At 51.0% G+C, this 20,309-nt stretch overlaps 1 protein-coding gene across 26 annotated transcripts in view; it reads left to right on the top strand.

Annotated features, from left to right (window-relative positions):
* Window positions 1–20,309, top strand: part of LRRFIP1 (leucine rich repeat (in FLII) interacting protein 1) — a 78,355-nt gene that overhangs the window by 44,620 nt on the left and 13,426 nt on the right. For 17 of the 26 annotated variants that reach the window (XM_015561911.1, XM_015561912.1, XM_015561893.1 and 14 more), the window contains 9 exons: window positions 2,049–2,126; window positions 8,516–8,551; window positions 8,952–9,077; window positions 11,130–11,201; window positions 12,804–12,974; window positions 13,887–13,979; window positions 15,026–15,118; window positions 16,630–16,722; window positions 17,961–18,102. In XM_015561911.1, the coding sequence (XP_015417397.1) occupies window positions 2,049–2,126; window positions 8,516–8,551; window positions 8,952–9,077; window positions 11,130–11,201; window positions 12,804–12,974; window positions 13,887–13,979; window positions 15,026–15,118; window positions 16,630–16,722; window positions 17,961–18,102 (904 nt within the window). The remainder of the gene's footprint in view (window positions 1–2,048; window positions 2,127–8,515; window positions 8,552–8,951; window positions 9,078–11,129; window positions 11,202–12,803; window positions 12,975–13,886; window positions 13,980–15,025; window positions 15,119–16,629; window positions 16,723–17,960; window positions 18,103–20,309) is intronic. The other 9 variants (XM_015561908.1, XM_015561910.1, XM_006760483.2 and 6 more) reach the window with 5 other exon arrangements.

Genomic DNA, 20,309 nt, shown 5'->3' on the forward strand with positions numbered 1-20,309 from the left:
AGCCGCTGCTCTAGGACAGTGATGGCGAACCTATGACACGCGGAACTCATTTTTTGTTGTTGATTTTTCTTTGTTAAATGGCATTTAAATATATAAAATAAATATCAAAAATATACATCTTTGTCTTACTATGGTTGCAAATATCAAAAATTTCTATATGTGACATGGCACCAGAGTTAAGTTAGGGTTTTTCAAAATGCTGGCGCGCTGAACTCAAAAGGTTTGCCATCACTGTTCTAGGAGGACCCCTCTCACCTCCATTCTCCCAAGACCTTAGCCTCCAACACAAGAAGTGTTTACAGCTAAGTGACTTCATTAGCATGAGATTGAACGACTAGTTCTGGAAAGTAGAGCTGTTTTGCTTGAAAGGCTGCTTTCCGCCTCCCTTGCCATTACTAAGCCCTGTGCATGGTGCAGGAAGGACGCATGGCTGCATGGGAAGTGGCTCTCAGTTGTTTGACACGCCGGGCAGCGATCAGGAACCGTGGGCGTTCTTTCTAGCAGAAGAGTGAGAGGCAGGCCGGGAAACGCCCACCGTGCATCCTCCTTTAGCCCTCGGTGCCTGGTGTGGTCCCAGTCCTTACTTCCGGTCACAGATGACAGGCTGAGTCACTTTTCCAAAGTCTCATGGCCACCAGCAGGAGCCTGGACTGGAACTCAGATCTTTCCAACTTCCCTCAGCCCCACCTGCCACACTGACTCCCAAACAAAGGCAGCTCCAGGGCGGCACGTGGACCATCGCGACAGTGTCTGCCCAGGAGCTGGGGCAGCTTGGGCTGGCAGTAAGCTCAGAACACTCTGCCTTATCTCTGCACCCTGAACCAGGATGCGGGTGACAGGAACTGGCAGGACTTGTCTGCCGGAGGAAGTCTCCTCTCTCATATCTGCAAACCCAAAGGCGACAACGTCTTCTGCCTTAAGGTGCAGTTAGGTATTTTCTTTTATTTTGCACAGTAAAGCTACAAGAGGAGGTTAGTGATGCTGTACATTTCTCGTATGTCCCGTATGGCCATGGCTCTTACATACCATTGTCGGTGCACCTGAGACACCGTCTTGCTTGTGTGTGTGTGTGTGTGTGTGTGTGTGTGTGTGTGTGTGACCAAATGAAATTTTTCATTCAACAAGTATTTTCTGAGTGCACACTGTATACCAGGCCTTACCTGGTCCCTGGGACTCAGAATGAGATCAATGCCGTCCTCACCCTCAGGGAATCACATCTGCGGGGAAAACAGGCCCATGAAGAGCTGGTGTTTAAGATGACGATGGCGAGCACCCCAGTGCTCTGGCCCCTGTAATGTGCGTGGGGTAACGCCTGCAGGTGTCCCGGTGGGTGCCCTGTGTCTGTGTCGGGAAGCACCCCCCGCAGGGCTGCTCTGGCCGGGCCAAGCCTGCTGGACGCCCGTGATCCCACCCTGCCGTGCTCCAGAGGAAAGTAAGAATTTGAAAACAACAGCAACAAGGAAACATGAACCGTATCTAGGATGAGGACAAACGTGACCACAAATCATAGTTGAGAGGGTGTGGCCTCCAGATAAGCTGCCGGCGTTTTCCTTTCCCGGGAGAGGGTTTAGGTAGGGGACAGACAGATCGATGCCCGTCTTTTGTCAGAACCTGAACTCTTACTGTGCCTCCACTTGGGGAGAGGGTAGAGAAGCCAGCATTCCCCTTGTCCAGCGTCAGGCCGTGTGTGCTCTCCGCGCTCCGTGCGGGGCCGGGAGGCGGCTCACGTTCTCAGATGTCCTTCCCACGGCAGTGAGGCGGCCCTCTGCACCCACCAGGCGCGACTCCACGCCACGTCCACAGGGGCTTTGTGTCACTTCCTCCTTACTAACCAAGCGTTCTGTGTTCTTCTGACGTGATGACGAATGTTTTCACTCTTAGTGGGCATTCGCTCAGTGGGAAGCCTGCTCCATGCTCACCTCTCCTCTGCATTGCACGGGACTGCCTCTCAGCTAACAGCCCCGGATGGGGCCTCTATTCTCCATGCATCTCTGCTAACCTGTCCTTTTCTCTCTGCCTGCCTGCGGCCCACCGGGCTGTGCACACAGCCCTCGGAGCACAGTGGCCACCTCAACTCCAGCTCCCGCGCCTCCTCCAGAGCCAGCTCAGCGCGGGCCAGCCCAGTGGTGAGTGTGCCTGTCTGCTGCCTCTCTCCCTCCTCACCTGTCTGTCCTCTGTCCGCCTCCACAAGCCTGGACGCAGGAGAAAGTAGCAAGGCCTCTCCTTAATCTGTTATGTCTACGTACAAACACAAATGCGGGGGGTAGGGGGCGGGGCGCTACCTAGTTTGGAATATTACTATTTGGTGATCCCGGAATTGCATTGCAGAGTTTCTAAAGGACCGGGTGAGGGCTGTTTAAACAGCGGGGCTGGGAGGTGGATCTTACTGGGAAGAGGGAGCTTTGAACAGTGGGGGGAGTGTAGTCATGTGCATCAATGTGTTGTTTTTTATGATTTGAAAACTGAAAGGATTGACTTAGCATTCTGTTTGACATGTTACTTGTTCGACCCCGGCGGTTTTTCCACGCGGTGTTGGCCTGACAGTCCGTTGCCCCTTTAGCTGTGCTCGGTCCCCACCACCCCGCCACCCCCGGGGTCTCAGCCTCTTTAGTGTGTGCGAAACCACAGGATGCACTCCTGTTGGTCACTCGGCATGGAATGACCTATGTTTTGCTTCGGAAAATAAGGGGCCCTACTATCTAGTCGCCATCCTTTGAATGTCATTATTACGTGTTTCCTGGAGTCTTTGGAACATTAGGCACTTTCACCTCATCGGATGCTTTGTATGTGGCTGCTACACATTCTTTGAACAATAAGGGATTTACAGGGCGGTTTTGCCCCGGGGACTCCTGGGGATGGGGGAGGCTGGCTGTGACCAGGGGAGGGGTGCTCAGTGAGCAGGAGCGGGGCCACAGTAAACCCTGGACACAGGAAAGAAAGCAGGGCAGCGTGGGTCCGTTTTCTCCACTCCTCCATCATGGAGACGCTCGAGTGTGGTTCTGAACTCAGTTAGGCCGTGCTCCTGCCCAAAGTGTAGGCCGTGCTCCTGGCAATCCAAGAAGAGGCCTGGAGCTGAGCTCTCCATGGCACACGTGGCCCACGAACACTGGTGGCTTGTATGTTCTTTAAATTAGATGCAGTCTTTTAAAGTCACGAGGGTCCCTACCAAATGCAGATGTCATCTGCTTCTGGGGAAGCAGACAAAGGGACCCCTGGAGACTGGGCTCATATTGCTGAATAGGGTGGGTGGGCGGCCTCGGTGCTCCCTTCCTGGGTCCTGCCTCCGTGCCAGTCACCTCTGGGCTTGCACTGGTGTGTTCCTGGTAGTGGAGAAATGTCCCTCTCCACCATTGCCCAGCGGGGGTGAGAAAACAGCAGATGGGTCAAGGCGGTGGGTGTTAGAACAGAAGTCTCCAGCGTGGGCTGAAGGCACCACTTCTGTGCCCGTGTCACCTGCCCGCCCACCCTCACCGCCACTGGAGCCTCCCACCCCGTCCTGGAGACCAGCCATGAGGGGACCAGGAGAAGCCGCGTCCTGAACGCACTCAGCTGGGAGGTAAGGACACTCCTCCAGGCCAGGTGCTCATCACTCGCCAGCACCCATCGAGCAGGAAGAGCGAGATACTCAGCTGTTCAAGATCATGTAACTTCCGTTTTTAAAATCTGGCAACGCTGCTTCTTACGGATGTTGCAAAATGACCAATGGGCACTATTTTCGAACTCAAATTCCTACCAGGGCGAGCCTCCTCCCAGCTCAGCTCTTCCCTAGGTTTTCACATATCAACTCACCTATGTGAAACCTTCCAACTCCTCGGAAGAAACATTCTCCATGGAAGTTAATGGCAAGCCCATCCTCCTTTTGGAAAGAAGGAGTCACAGATGACCAGCGAAGTCTGTGGCTCCACTTGCAAAGGGCCCTGGCCCCTGAGCACACGGCATTGTAAAACCTGTGATTATCTGACATTCAGGTTTATTCAGGCGTCGTGATGACGCCACAGAATAACAGGCTCAACCTAGTCAGACTGAAGAGACTGAAATCAGATACAGATTTCTTTGTCAGAAGCTTCTAAATTGTGACAAATTTACTCCCATATCACGGGTTTAGTGGATGCCCATAAGCAGAGGGGAGCGTGAAATGTGCCTGGTGTCCCCGGGGTCTGGTGACCAGAGCTGGGTGTCCCTGCAACTGAGGCCCAGTGAGGTCTCCCCCAACCTTGGGAGCTGTGGGTGGGGTCGCAGCTTTTTCTGCAAGTGCCATCAGGGAACGAAGCACAATGGGTGGACGGCCCTCACCGTTCTAAATCTCTCCTTTTAACTGAGGGTCTAGCTGAGGAGACTTCAGACTGCACTGGCCCCTTCCGCCAGTTCCAAAACTCACAGCCGGGGGACCAGTTGAGAGGGACTGTGCAGTGACATTGTTTCTGTGACCCCGTTGCCCATTCAGGGTCGGGATGCTGGCTGGGCCGGTTGCGGGGGACAGGCTGGGGACACCATGAGGAAAAGTCCTTTGTGCGTGGCGGCCCCTGTGCCTGTACTGGGGTCTCTCTGTGCCCACAGACTGTACTCTGTGTCTAGGGAGGTAGGCAGGCCAGATGGTGTATGGAGACCCTGAAATTTTACACCTCACCAGACGCTGTGGCTAAGTGAGTCTGCATAGTAAACTCATTTATAGGATGTTAGAAGGCTGGAGTTAAATATTTAATGTACTGCTTTCAGCATTTGTTTTTCAAAGGAAGAGTTGCCATAATTTAAAATTTCACACAAGTATTTTTAGAAGTGACTCTTTCCAGTAGGTTTGTAACAGCTGTTTTTTGTGTGCACCCAATTGTGGCTGAAATCCTGTACGTCATTCCTAAACCTGTCACTATGAGGTGGCCACACTGACCTACAGTGTTCAGTATCGCTCAGGAAATGAAAGTCATGAACGCAGTAGGCTGCAAGATATGTGGCCGCTGTCGCCCTTCCACAAATGAGGACCCTGGTGTCCGCAGACGTCCATGCTGGTGTGGCCGGGCCTGTCCCTGGTCTCACTGCTCATGTCCACACCATGTCGTCGGGTTCCGTTCATCCCCCACGCTGTCCCTCCGTTTTGACTCTTTGTATATTATTTCCAGAGATAAACTGCTGAGCTTTGTGTCTAAATTAAACACACCATCTGGGTTACGTTGTTTGGGGGAGAAAGGAAGGGACTGCTTTGTTAAAGTGGGTGCAGCCGCCTGACAGCTTGGCGCACTGCCATCTAGTGGGAGCCCGGGGCACTGCAACAGCTTCATGCTGCTCTGTCCGTTTCCCCGGGGCTCCAGGTACTTGGGTCTCAGGAAGGAAGGCAAATACCACCTGTCCCTTGTCACTCGGAAAGCAGACAGAACACATGTACTCTAATACGTAGAATAGAGATTGGCAGCAACAGTTAGGCATAGATTGGCTATAACTTCCTTTGAGAGCATCATTTTTCTACGTGGTCTCTATTAAAAACATCAGTGTTCACATTCTGAGTCCATTACCTATTTCAGAGCAAAGGCTTTTCTAAAACTATTTTAAACTTGTCTTAAAATTAAAGAGAAAACTATGATTTTAGGGGGTTTTTTTTCTTCCTCATTTGATCTTTTGCGAATTACAAACACAATATTTGTGTTTTGGGTACAGGCGAAATGACGCAGAGCAAAGCTGGCCTAAAGTCCCCATGTGACCAATACTTTTTCTCTGTGTGTGTTCTTTCTTATCTTTCTCGCAAGAAATACTAAAAGAAAAATGTGGAGTCCTTTTATAGGGACAGATACCTTTGTAGGTGAACGTAGGATTTCTGGGGCTTCACTTAGCTACACAGTCTTTATCTATTGCTGATGACCAGTCAGAAAAGCTACCATTTAACCACAAAGCTAAGCAGCAGCGGGCTTCTCCAGATAGCTTGACGGTCTATTAAATGGGGCCTCCTTCTTCCACTAAGAGTTAAGTTACTTTTTTTATTTTCATCTCTTTATTGTTTGTTCTGCAAATTAGCTTATTTGGGGGATTGAAGGCCTTGGGCCCAGCTGATTTAATGAATTGATTTCCAGCAGACCAGGTGCTTGACAGTTAGCTTCTCCTTGGTTATTTGAAATGTTTTTCTTTATTGTTGAAAGTATTACAGATGTCCCCTTTGTTTGTTTTTCCCATTGACCCCCTCCACCCTGCCCCCGCCCCTCCCAGGCCTTCACTTTTGTCTCTCTCCATGTATGCATGTAAGTTCCCCAATTAATCACTGCCCACCCACACACCCACCCCCGCCTTTCCTCTGAAATTCATCAGTCTTTTGAAATTTTCAGTAATGTTATTCCCAAGTGGAGAGAAGACCCACCCCTGAAGGGCTAAAGTCATCACAGCTCAGAACTGGGGTGCAGGGTGGTGATGTAGAACCCTCTCGATCGAGGCCACCTCGATTCCCAGAATATCTAGTCAGGCCGAGGTGGCACGCACATCTGAAAACGTAACAGTTCTAGATGTGCACTCTTACACGTACAGGTGGTGTGGCACACGGCTGGAACGTCAGAGCTCCATAATGGGACGTAACTGCCAAGTTGAGAGTGAAAAGGGCGCCTGCGGGCGAGAGTTCTGGAAAGCTCCCATGAGACACCGTTTTGCCCTGGTCTCTGGAGGACAGCCGGCTGTGGGCACAGGAAGGAGAGTGCTCTGGCACAGGGAGCGCCAGGATCTGAAGCCCCAACCCAGGGCGTGAGGCCTGCCCGCCCTCGGTTCCGCCCCCTGGCGCGGCCGAGGGACATGGTCCCTGCTCTTGTTTCCCCTCCTGCTCTTCGGACACTCAGGAGACTCAGGAGAGCAGAGTCCCTCCTGGAGACCCAGGTGTGGGTGGGCAGGTGACCACAGGTGCTCTGGGAGCCAGATCCCGGGGTGAACTTGGGTCTGTCGAGCTTGGCCATTCTGAGCTGAGAACTAGTTTGGAATTGCCTCCTTTCGGAAAGACCGAGCATGTTGTCAGGTTTCATTCACCCCCTTGGTGACTAGCTGTCATACTTTGCTGTGTCATTTTACTGGTCCATTCAGGCAGCCTCCTCTCAGAGAGCAAGTTGAGGTGCAGGTTTGGAGGAGAGAAGGTGGCAGGTGGTGAGCCTTCTTGGTGGGGGACAGGCTAGTGAGGGCCTGCAGCCCAGCGTGGGCCCAGGGCGCACACAGGACGGGAAGTGGCCATCTTTGCAAGGCATCACTGCCTTGATATCCTGACCAGTGTTTAGCACCTGCGCCCAAATGCTGCCCCACAGACAGCGTCACTGTCACAGTTCCTGTGTTCATGAGCCTCTCTGCATGGCCTGGGCCCCAGCTCTGTGGGGAGGTCTCAGCCCAGAGTCTGGACCGGCTGTGGGGCACGCATGTAGAGGTCCAAGGGACCCCGGTCACCAACGAGGCTGACTGGCTCAGGCATGCTCTGCACTCACCAGTTCGTCGCAGTGGATCCCAGGCCTCGAATGGAAGAAGCTCTGAGCTTCCGGAGGCAGACTGGAGACACAAAGGGGAAAGCATGAGTGGCCGCTTTCCCCGGGGAGTTTGGAGACAGCTGAGCACAGGGTTTCCTCATCCTCTGTGACCTTCTAGTGAGCTATGGAGAGGATCCCTCTGTGTACCAAAAAAGGGAAAAAGGAAAAGAAACGTTTCTTTTGTTGGCCACTGAGCAGAGAAGGAAGTAGCGCCATTGTCAGCGTGGCCCCTTCCCTGAGACCTCTCGAGGCGAAGGGTGGCCCGGTCGCTGTTCATGCAGCCGCGTGGCTGCTCTCGTCCCGTCCCACCGGGACGCCTACCTGCCGAAGGGAGAAGACGGGCCTCGGAACCACATGCAAACAGCAAAGCTGAGAAAAGGCAAATGCTTGGGGCCCCACTTTTCACCTGGCAAAGTCTCCTGTACCTTCAGCCCCCCCACCACCCGCGCCCCCCCAACCAGCCTCCCACATCTGGCATTTACCTCCAGATGTTTGAACCAGAAGGTTCACACTGACCCAGTCACTCATGAGAAGAAGAAACAGTTACGGCTGGCTCGCTGCTTTCTCTTGCTTCAGAGGCCACGCTCAGTGAGAGTGGAAATGAACACTCCGTGGTTGCACCTTCCAGCCCCAGGACCCCCGTGTTCTCGCTGTCTGGTCACAGTGGCTGCAGAGGGCAGACAGGTGTGGGGCGTCGGTCGCCTCCTGTGTGAACACAGACCTGCACACCGAGCTGCAGGAATCGGAAAGGAAACAGGTTCAACCGAGTTCCTGAGCAAGCTCCTCCCGTGGGCCTTCCTGCGATCGCTGTGTGGTTTCGGCGTCATGACGTTCCGGTGGAAACCGTAACAGTTGAGAAGCCTGGCTCTCTGGGCCGCTGTGGGCAGTGTCTGTGTCGCCTGGCAGAGGCAGATCAGAGGGTCTCATGGGCAAAGTGGTTTTTAAACTAGAAAGGGAACTACTGTGTTATCTTATCATCATCTTACCCTGCATCTCGATTATCCATTTAAAGCCTATGTTTAATATTTGTGCATTTTCCTCTCCAGGTTGAAGAGAGACCAGAAAAAGATTTCACTGAGAAGGTGAGGAATTTCTATAAGCCTTTATATTATGTCATTAATGAACCTAGTGGGTCCCAAAATGTATGGGTAAAACTAACAAGAAAATATGTTGCTTGACCTTTAATAAAGATCTTCACCAGTGAGTGAACAGGACAGTGTGTGGGCCACCAGCCAGCGTCACAGCCTTGGCGGAGGGGTCCCCGGGGGTCACTTCCAGTTTGTGCGTTAAACCCTCGGAACAGTGACAGATGGTAGGGTGAATGCCAGTTCCCAGCACCGTGGGCCCCTCAGTGTGCAGCTGTCTGTATTGGCCTCCGCAAGCCCACGGATGTTCCAAGTGGGAAACTGAATTCCAGTGAAGGTCCCGTGCAGGGAATTTGGGTTTTGTCTAAAATCGTGTCTGATTCTTGCCATGCTCTAGGGGTCTCGTAACCTGCCCGGCCTGTCTGCAGCCACACTGGCCTCACTGGGTGGCACCTCCTCCCGGAGGGGGAGCGGGGACACCTCCATCTCCATCGACACCGAGGCGTCCATTAGGGAGATCAAGGTAAAGCTCTACTAATGACCCTTTATTCAAATCTGTCTCCAAGGGGGAAAAAGGCTTAATTCCTAAAGTGCCAGATGTTTTTTCTCGGTCCTGTCTCCTCTGCCTCCATAAACAGGTGTTCTCGTAACACCAAGACCCAGCACAGACCTGGTCGCCCCAGGTGGCCATCCCTGCCTGCCCCACCCCAGCAGGGCCCACCTGCACCCGGGCCTCTGCTCCCGCTCAGCTCTGGGGCACACCTGTGCCAGCACTCACCACGCTGCACAGAGGTGCTGGGCCACTCTGTCCGCCTGCCCTCTGCACACCTCTGCCCGTTCCTTCTCTGTCACACACCTTCAGGAGACCTCACCACGCTGTTTGAGTGGCTTTTTCTTCTTCCCCTGGGATGTGGACATTGTTCTCTGTACCATCCTCAACACTGGGTGTGAGACGGGAATGCAGTGCTGTTGTTAAAGTACCTGCATCTGAAAGGAGCCCACGCAGAGGGCAGGCGTGTCCTCCGAGAGCAGAGGAGGCGCTCCGAGCTTCAGATTTGGCTTCATCTATGGAAACACTTTCTAATAACTAAACTGCATAAAAGAGAACCAGCTGCCACGGGCGCTTTCTGAAGATTTAAGTCTCAGCGAGGGTGGACCAGGTCCCTCGAAGGTGCCTGGCGAGGCCTGTGCTTCATGAGAGCATCTTTTTACTGTTCTTCCTAACATGTGCCCTGGGCCACCCCCGGGCCGCCTGCAGCTCTGTTCATTCCTGTGCTCCACTGATGTCGTATTTGCTGTTTGCTGCGACCCGGATTTGTCTCTGCCCCCAGGTTGTGAGCACCGGTCATTTGTTCAACAAGTGCTTATGGAGCATCGGGCTCCCACAGGTGCCAGGCCCAGGGATGTGGTGGTGAAGGGGACGGGCAGAGTGGGCCCGGGGCTCCGTGATGCAGGCCACAGCCGTGCTGGCTTCTGTCTCGGTGTCGCACTGTTTCCAGCACAGAGTAGAACTCTAGGAGCTGGAATGAGCCCTTAACCACAAGGAATATTTCGTGTTCCATTTTCTGAATCCCTTTTGCCTGTCTTACAAAATTATGCAAATATACCATATGAGATAGACCTCAATTTTATAAAATCTTGTGAAAATATCATGAGACACACCTGAATTTTAATCTTTGTAACATGGAAATTTCTTTTATTTTTCTCCAACACTTTAAAAAAAACCACAACAGCCCTAACTGGTTTGGCTCAGTGGATAGAGCGTCGGCCTGCGGACTGAAGGGTCCCAGGTTCGATTCCGGTCAAGGGCATGTACCGTGATTGCAGGCACATCCCCAGTAGGAGGTGTGCAGGAGGCAGCTGAATCGATGTTTCTCTCTCATCGATGTTTCTAACTCTCTATCCCTCTCCCTTTCTCTCTGTAAAAAAATCAATAAAAATATATATAAAAAACAACAACAAAGTTTGAGACTTAAAGGGCCTAGCTGGTGTGGCTGATGGTTGAGCATCAACCCATGAACTAAGACAGTGATGGCGAACCTATGACACGCATATCAGAGGTGACACGTGAACTCATTTTTTTGGTTGATTTTTCTTTGTTAAATGGCATTTAAATATATAAAATAAATATCAAAAATATAAGTCTGTTTTACTATGGTTGCAAATATCAAAAAATTTCTATATGTGACATGGCACCAGAGTTAAGTTAGGGTTTTTCAAAATGCTGACACACCAAGCTCAAAAGGTTCACCATCACTGAACTAAGAGGTCCCTGGTTCAATTCCCAGTCAGGGCACATGCCCAGATTGTGACCTCGATCCCCAGTAGGGGCCACACAGGAGGCAGTCAATTGATGTCTCTCTCTCTCATCAATGTTTCTATCTCTCTATTCCTCTCCCTTCCTCACTCTCTAAAATCAATGCAAACATATTGGGGAGGGGGAGGGGTGGGAGAAGGAAGTCACTGCTCAGACTGTTAGCGGAGGCCGCCCAGAAGCAGGAAGCTCTTGCCTCTGTCTCTGTGGTCTTGTCCACCTCTCCCTTGACATCACTTGCCTTTCTTGCCATCCCCCCAGGAGCTCAGTGAGTTAAAGGACCAGATTCAGGATGTGGAAGGCAAATATATGCAGGGACTGAAACAGATGAAGGTACCAGTGGATGGAGTGTGGGCTCATGACATTAACCTAGCTTAACCTAAAAACATCCTAAAGGAGACGTTCAAAGCGCATGCTAACCCTACTGACGCCCCAGACTCCAAATGGGGAGAGCTACACGGTGTATGCACGCTGCATGTCTTTGTGAAGCCTTTGAACCAAGAAAAAGCTACTAACATGTTTCCTGATTCACGTCTTGTCCTCACGCAGCCCTCCTCCCCGGCTAAAACCAGGAGCAAGCAGAGAGGCGAAGAGGGGTTTTTTGTTTTCTTCGCTTTCCATAGCGGTTACGTACACACACCGCCTTACTTCACCTGCCTCGCCACATATCTGATGTCTGCAGTAACATAGTCCCTGTGGCCATGCTTAGAAACACCCGAGTCATTTGCATGTTGTAACACTGTACTGATTGGTTCACTGTCTGAAAGCACCTCGTGTTGGGTTTATTTGCGTATGAGGGCGTGGAATCACTCTGTTGTTCCAACCAGGACATTTAGTTGTCATTCCTGGAACAGTCAGGGCCTGTGTCCTGTCTTTGTTAGGCAGCCATGGCAGACCACGATCTCGCAATAGAAGGTAAACCTGTCACTTCCCCGAGCTCCCCAGAAAGGACCCCCCAGTATCGCAGGGGCATCAGAGCAGAGGTGACAAATCACACAACCAATCACTTTCATATTTGTCGCCTCTTTTTAAAAAGAAAAATTAAGACCCTGGCCTTTAACTCATAAGAAGGGAGCCAGTGAGGCAGCCCAGGAATCACTGGTCCCACCCAAAACCATTGCCCTGGTTTGCGAGCGCAGGCGAGACCAGCACTGGCCCCTGACAGCTGACCAAGCAGCACCAGCCTCCTTTAGCTTTAGGTGGCTTACAGCCGGGCGCTCTGCTCTCGCTTCCGAAGTCGCCTTCCCCTGCTCTCTGTTTTGGGACCTAAATGCCACGGTGCTCTCTCGGTTGCCTGCCCTCCGAGGGCGGGGGCCACGTGAGGGCCCTGCGTAATCTTCCCTGGGCGGTCCTCTCACAGGATGGCCTTTGTCTTTCCAGGGCCCACCCACTGAGGCCTGGGTGCCTGGTGTAGTTTTCCTGTGGGTTGAGAACCTGAAATTCCACTTAATCCTTTCCTGGTTCATGGATACAGACAGGGATCTCTGGTAGCTCAAGGCAGGGGTTTGCTTCTCTCAGAGAAGCTGGCACGGTCTCCAGCTCTCGCCACGTCACTTGAACGATGACTTCAGAAACCTGTTGAACTGCCTGTCCCACTCCAGGCAGCTGCTGCATCATGGGGTTGGGACTCACTGCCTGTGACCAGACCCTCTCCATCGGGCGTCTCCCTGGTCCTGTGACTGTGTAAACCATCTTCATCCCTGGGCACAGCTAATAACTAACTTCCTGAGTGACGAGAATTTGATCACATTGAAAGGGAGGCATTTCTATGCGTTTGGAATCGCCGTGTGTTTCCTGTTTTGATCCATTTGCTCTAAGAAAGTCTAAATTTAGGGCTGAGTTGTTTGTTTTTTAAGAATGCCAGACTAAACTTTGTGGGTTTTTTTTGTTTTGTTTTCTTACTATAATTTCAACAATATGGCCTGGCTTCTGCAGGACTCTCTAGCAGAAGTGGAGGAGAAGTATAAGAAGGCGATGGTTTCCAACGCCCAGCTGGATAATGAGAAGATGAACTACATGTACCAGGTCGATACCCTGAAGGACGCGCTGCTGGAGCTGGAGGAACAGCTGGCGGAGTCTAGGCGGCAGTATGAGGAGAAAAGCAAAGTAAGCTTCAGTGTAGTGAGAACGGTAGAACAGATACGTAAATGTATGTACTTGTATATGGTGTGTACATATATGGTGTGTCGGTGTGGTTGTGTGTGTATGGGGGGGAGGTGTTTTCCAGGTTCCATAAAAGTCTGAGTTTTCTTTTTAATAATTTTTTTCTTTTTCAATGCATGTATGTGTGTTTATTTTATTTTTTTATTGGTTTTAGAGAGAGAGGATGGGAGAGGGAGAGAAACATCAATTGGCTGTCTCCTGCACGCCCCCTACTGGGGATCAAGCCCACAACCTAGGCATGTGCCCTCCTGGAAATCAAACAGAGAACGGAGAGCCATGTTGCCAGGTCTCTGGAGTGAGTCTTGTAGAGGGGAGGGTCCAAGGCGGGGGAAAAGGGGGAGAGGTGTGCGGCCAAGCTCTTCTGCTGCCCCCGCCTTTTCTGTTTGGTCCCTGGAGGGCAGAGTTGGTCAGCCTCTGTTAAAGAGATAGGCTGACCAAAGTAGGCATATTTAGCCCCCTTTTTAACCCAAAGGGTATTCCCTGTAATATTTCAAAGTTAGGGATACTTTTAGTATAAATCCTTTGCAAAGCTGGGTCCTTACTGCACCCCTCAGCACAGCCAGCTGCATGGACGACAGCAGTCACCTTCACGGAGACCCTTCCTAGGGCATTATCTCCTAGAGACGAGCCAGGAAACGCTGTCCGTTCCATCAACTGCAATAATTTTATAGTAAACCACAGGATGTCTTCTAGAAAGTCCAGAGAAATGGGTTCATGGTGTTCAAAAGGCCTTGGACACTGTGCTGACGTGGTCCCAGGTCATGCGTTCCAAGGCAGAGGTAAGTCGAGGGGGCGTGAACTCGACCAGCGGGAAACCGTGGCTCCCCCGCCTGATGCCCTGCTCCTCGTCCGCAGGAATTCGAGCGGGAGAAGCACACCCACAGCCTGCTGCAGTTTCAGTTCGCCCAGGTGAAAGCCGCCCTGCAGCAGAGGGAGGAGATGCTCGAGGTGGGTAGCTGCTCCCCATTCTGCTCTTCTTGTGTGACTCAGGAGCATTTTGTTGGCTCATTACTAAAGCCACGGGTTTTCTGGAAACCGAGGGCTTAGGCTCATTCTCCGTGCCTCGTTGATGGCATCCTGTTCCTCTCATTCCTGGGTGGTCCTGTGTGTGTGTGTGAGGGAGGAGGTGGGGCAGACAGAGTAATGCCTGTGTCCTAATCCTGGGACCTGTGAAAATGTCACCTTCCACGGCAGAGGGGACCTTGTGGTGGGAGATTATCCCAGGTTTTCTGGTGTATCACAGGGTCCTTACAGAAGGGAGGCAGGAAGGTCAAAGGCAGAAGTTGGGGGTGACATGAGGAGGGGCCCTGAGCCAAGGAATTGAGAGCCTCTAGAAGCTAAAAGAAGGGAGGAAGTGGATTCTCCTGGAGCCTCCAGAAAAGAACACAGGCTGCCCACCCTGTGGCCTCAGCCTGTAAGACTCATTTTGGACTTCTGAGCTGCAGCACTGTTAGTTAGAATACGTTCTTAATATATTTTGTTCTCAGAGAGGGAGAAAGAGAGAGAAACATCAATGATGAGAGAGCGTCATTGATCGGCTGCCTCCTGCATGCCCCCTACTGGGAATAGGGCCTGCAACCCTGGCATGTGCCCTGACTGGGAATCGAACCGTAACCTCCTGGTTCATAGGTCGGTGCTCAACCACTGAGCCGCGCTGACTGGGCCATTTGTGTGGTTTGAAGCCACTGAATTTGTGCTAGTTTGTTACAGTGCCAATAGGAAACATACAGGGTTATTTACCTTTTGGGCTTGATCAGAACTTTAGTGCCTCTCAGTAAGAAATTCCCCCAGACGGGTTTCTTCCTGCCTTTGGGACGCTGGGAGTAGAACCCGGAGCCCTGCTGGCCGTCGAGAATGAGCTCGGGATTAGCGAGAAGCTGCCTGTGCCTCCCTGTGTTTGCTGGCTCCTGGCGACTGCTCTCTGCAGGTCCACACTGGGATTCCTTCCTGTTTAACCCTTTCTCTGTCTCTTCCTCTCTGTTCCTGTTCTTCAGGAAATCCGACAGCTGCAGCAGAAACAGGCGAGTTATATCAGGGAGATTTCTGATCTTCAGGAGACGATAGAGTGGAAAGACAAAAAGATAGGGGTAGGGCTCTCAAATCTTTGAAAATCTGTTCAGACAAGCTGTATGCTTGACAAATGTGTTGCTTTTAGGATCGTTGGTGTGCTTGGATGTGTATGCATGCAGCCCCACGTGATGCAAACTCAATCATGCAGCAAATACGAACTCTCCGGAATCGATAGTGACTCCGGGCGGAAATTGGCTTCCCACATGAACAGTCTCGCTTTCGCAGCATGAGCCGGCTCTGCCCACCCCTCCAGCAGCCAGGGACTGACGGAGGGAGACACTCCATGAGGGGGCACTCGGGCACTCTTGTGTGCGCATTTCCCCGCTCATCTTGGGGCGTTTTCTCAAGGGGTCTGAGGAAGCTGTAAGGTGGCAAGTGCTTGAAATCTCCCCAGAGAGTCCTCAGACCCCCTCCTTCCCCAAGAACAGAACAGGCAGCCCACCGACCTGCAGGTGTGACGAGGGGGAAGGACGGGACCGCTCACAGCACCTGCTGTGCTTCCTGGCAGTAGCTCCAGAACGTAGTGGCCCGTCATACCACATAGCTCTGGTGACGGTCCCCCAACACTCGAGCGAAGTCATCAGAGCATTGACAGTGTGACGCCACGCCTGTCTTCACTCTGATACGCTCGTCCACGCTTACTCGGGGTTTTGTGCACGTGCGCGTGTGCACGCATGCATGCTGTGTTTGCTTCAGGACCACTTTGTGTTTGTCTGTGCCCACAGTCGCTGAGAATCCAGGTAGAAAAATAGTCTCCATTGCGAAAATACAGGGCGTCCCCCAAAAATGTATATGCACTTTGAATGATTATAAAATAAGTGTTTTTCAACATACAGTTCATTTTCAAAATTTAAAAGAATCTACAGAAATGAATGATATTTTTTGTCAACTCCTGTTTTCAAACTGATGACCGTTCTGGTCCAGGCACTGCTGATAAGGCAAAACAATGGAATCGCAAACATCCAGAATCATTTCGTTTGGTATTTGTGTGCCTTCAATTCGTCGACGGCTGCCAGTTGTCATTAATGTATCCCCATTGAAAAAAAGTCTAGTGTCACTTTAGGACCAATTTTCTTAGTTCAAAGCTTAGTCTGGCTTCACCCATTATTTCAAATCAGTTAAGCCTGAAAATTAAGTGTGTCAGCTGTTAAAGTGTGTATATATTTTGGGGGACACCCGGTAGTTGTCATGGGATTCTGCAGCATTTCCTCCTGTATTTATGCCTCATCTAAAGGCCACCGGGCCTCTGATAGTTCTCTGACACGGCTGTGAAACCGGACTGAGCTAGAATGCGATGCAGCTGCAGCCCTCCGGTGCCTTGGTTCAGGAGCATGGGCAGCGGCGTTGCTCGGCTGTCGTAAACTGGAGGAGAGTTTGTCACTGGCATTTTGTTTGTATCTCTGAGCGTGTGATATCTAACGCCCTGACTGTAGCGTTTTACAGAGTAGAAGCCTCTTCCTTACTCTGCTTCTGACGTCACCTGCTTACCTGTGTGAATTTCTCTCTCTTTGCTCCGCTGCACACTCAGGCCTTAGAGAGGCAGAAAGAGTTCTTTGATTCCATCAGGAGTGAACGAGATGATCTTAGAGAAGAAGTAGTCGTGCTGAAAGAGGAACTAAAGGTATGAAGCCCAAGAACAGCTAAAAGAGAAAGTCCCGGTTGCCACAGCAAATGCTGGGGCTCTCAGGAAGGAATGTGTGTGTGCGTCGGCGTTAATTCCTTTTATGTCATTGATGGTCGTTCTGTTAACCAATGCAAATCTGAGGTTAACTGACACCGAAGAGACGTGTAAAGCGAGTCCAGGTTCTGTGGGGTCTGCCCGTGGCCAGATATTCACAAGCATATCTGAGCTCGAAAGCAACTCTGGTTTCCAAGAACTTTCTTATATACTGTGTCAGTACTTTCCGTGCTCGTTAATGAGTTCTCCCGGGCTCTCCCCAAAGTTAGAGGGTGCATTTGTTTATTAAATCAAAGGCTCAACTGTAGGGACTACTCTAGCTGAATATAGTGGGGCTAGGCTCATGCCATTTACACTTTGAGGCCCACTGGATTGTAGGAAAGTCATGCTCTGTCTGGGCCGTGTCCAGGGGTCTTCAGCTGCTGGCCGGACACCGAAAAAAAACACCCAGCCTGCAGCAGTGGGGGTCAGAGCTCTGGGTGGGCTGTGAGCGGTGGAGGGGGCAGTGTTGAGGCAGGGCATGGCCATGGGCTAATTCTTGCATAGTCAACGGAGACATGTCAGTGTGGCTGCTATATCCAAGGCTCAAGGCCAGAGCAGTGAACCAGAAGGCTCAGGCTTGAGCTCAGGTTCGGCAGATGGTTCCCCCAGGGCTGTGAGTGCTCAGGACAATGCTCCAACCAACCGAGCCACACCGGCCACGGCAAGTTATAGTTCTTTTTCATATGCCAGACATCCTAGCCACTTCCTAATTCCTTCCTTAACTTAAATGTCATCGCTCCTTCCAGACATGTACACATTTCTTTCTTTTTCTCTGTATCTCTTTGTAAAGAATCCATCCGGGGTTTTAAAAGTCAGGTTCACATTACCATGACTTGCTCGAAGCTTCCTGTGGTGGCAGCCTGCAGGCGTCGCCTCCAGTTTAAAAGGGCTCCCGCTGAAAGCGCCCAGTCACCACACATCAGGACATGGGTGGGGCCTGTGGAAGGACCAGCCCTTGCAGGAGAGTCTGGATCTGTGTGTTGATAGAAAGAATAGCCACGAGGGTGGTGCCCAGCTCTTCTTGACTCTGTAGAATTTTCCCTGACTTCAGGAAAAATAGCTTCTTCTGAAATTATTATTAATAGAGCTTAAGCTAACACCACTCAGTGAGTATTACAACGAGCCTGTTTTTGTTCCAGAAACATGGAATAATCCTCAATTCAGAAACAGCTACCAATGGAGAGACTTCAGACACCCTAAATAGTGTTGGATACCCAGGTCCTACCAAGATGACAAAAGAAGAGTTGAATGCCCTCAAGGCGACAGGGGACGGGACCCTAGGTAAGTCCTTGTTTTCCTGGCTCCTGTCACTCCAGGCAGCATCGGCTCACCCTCACTGCGTTGTCAGGGTCGAAGCAGTCCTCACTGCCCATTAACAGTCACACCGCATGCCACCTGTCTGTCTCGTCATGGAGTTCCTTGCGCACGATGTGATCACCCACGCGTGTTGTCTGGCGTGCACCTCTGACCAGTGGTCCCCATCCACGGCTGGGGATACATTTCTCTTGCTTCTCAGAGCTGCCACATGAGACCGTGAACGCAAGGAAAATAGTCTCAAAATCAAGTGACAGTTGTGATAGTGCTACTTGTCTTTCCTTGGACATGTGCCAAGGGTGGCTTTTTAACTTACTCTGTTACGGAGTCGCCCAAAGGTGGAAATAGCAGAGGCTGTAAATCAAGTTAGTCAACCATTTTTGCAAGCCAACACGGCACATCCTATGAGATGTTCTGAGGGGTTAAGGTGTCTGTGGACAGCAAGTGGAGGCTGTGACAGAGGTCTTGGTTGCCATTCTCAGTGTAGCACTTGAGAAGGACAGACAGCCCTGGTGGAGAGGGAGAGGGACAGGCGTCCCTGGTGGAGAGGGAGAGGGACAGGCAACCCTGAGGGAGAGGGAGAGGGACAGGGGCCCTGATGGAGAGGGAGAGAGACAGGGGCCCTGGTGGAGAGGGAGAGGGACAGGCGTCCCTGGTGGAGGGGGGACAGGGGTCCTGGTGGAGAGGGGGAGGGACAGGGGCCCTGGTGAGGAGGGGTAGGGGCAGGGGCCCTGGTGGCCAGTATGGTGTTCTTTACCAGTGAGAATTGGATATATCTGCCCCTTTGTCAGCAGTGACGTTTCCATGTATGTCACATTTATGCTTCTGAAAGAATGTAAGTTGGGGTTCCAGTAGATTGTAGGAATATCTGAAAGGCTCACCGACTGATATTTGTCATAACAATTGGCCTGAGGATAACGCTTCAGAATCATGTGCAGCCTGAAGCTGCCACTGCATGTGGGGCCTCACTGGTCACCTGTGTGTGCCAGGTTTAGAGTGAGGCCAGAGTGGGGTCAGGCCGCAACTGTGGTTTCCATGTGGAACCTTTCATCTTACTCCTTTTTATTTATGGAAATGCAGAAACCTCAGGGCTTGCTTCCCAGGGGTGCCTCACTCTCTTTATGACACTGAAGGAATACACAGCTCTTTTCATTCTGTAAAGGTCGCTGAAAGAACATAAATTGCTTATGTCCACCATCCCTTTGTACTAGCTAGCTGAGCAGTTAGGAATTTGATCATGCTGCTCTTGTTCAAATACACATTTTACAAGTCCTGGATAATCATTGTGAAACAGACACTTAAGGAACCAGAAATACCAGTTTTATAAGTGGTCTCCAAAAGTTCTTTAATCACTAACAGTAAAGAATTGTGGGCACTTCCCAATATATACGTCTATTTTTAACTTAAATACATATACGCTTTCATTAATATAAATGTACATTATAAAACCAGCACTGATAGAAATCTCTAAAGGGTGAAGCAAAACTAACCATAAATGGAAGTCCTACTACTTTACCCCTTTTCCCCGGGTCAGCGCACCCACCGTGGAGACCACTGGGTCATGAAATTGTCAGGCTTTGACCTTGAGTGATTTGGTATCGTATATGCTGCGGTTCTGTTTGTCTGAAGAATCCAAAATATAACTTCATTCCGAAGCAGTGACATGTTTGTTAATGCATAATCTTTTAATTGATGAGTCATTTATCATTTAGCTAAGTGGTCATCCTAATGTAAGCGTTTACCTCCCGCTGGGACTCACTGTTCCTTAAGGAATGGAGGGAAGGTATTTGGGGCACAGGCCACTTTCTCGGGAGACAGCGGTTAGGTGGAGGAGAGTGGGTTTCTTTTTACCTTGTCTGAGCTATTGGAAAAGTATCTTCCTCAAGACTCACCTCGAGGCTGAGTTTTTAAGACAAACTGAATGTTCCTTTTAAAACTGATTGGAGGTTGCCTTTAGGGCCATGGGATCCGCAGTGCAATTTGAGAGCTGACAACGTGTGAGTTGTCAGACGTGCATTTGGGAATGAGCATGGGGAACACCCGCCTGAAGGCCTTAAAACCCATCATTTTGGATTGTTCGGCTGCCTGATCCAGAGCTCTTTCTAGTTGTTAAAACTTAACTTCACCTTTGAAAGTCAGTTCACACAAGAGGGCACCAGCAGCCACTCGCCATG

This window comes from Myotis davidii, unplaced genomic scaffold, assembly GCF_000327345.1.
Source record: "Myotis davidii unplaced genomic scaffold, ASM32734v1 scaffold370, whole genome shotgun sequence".
NCBI classification, from domain to species: domain Eukaryota; kingdom Metazoa; phylum Chordata; class Mammalia; order Chiroptera; family Vespertilionidae; genus Myotis; species Myotis davidii.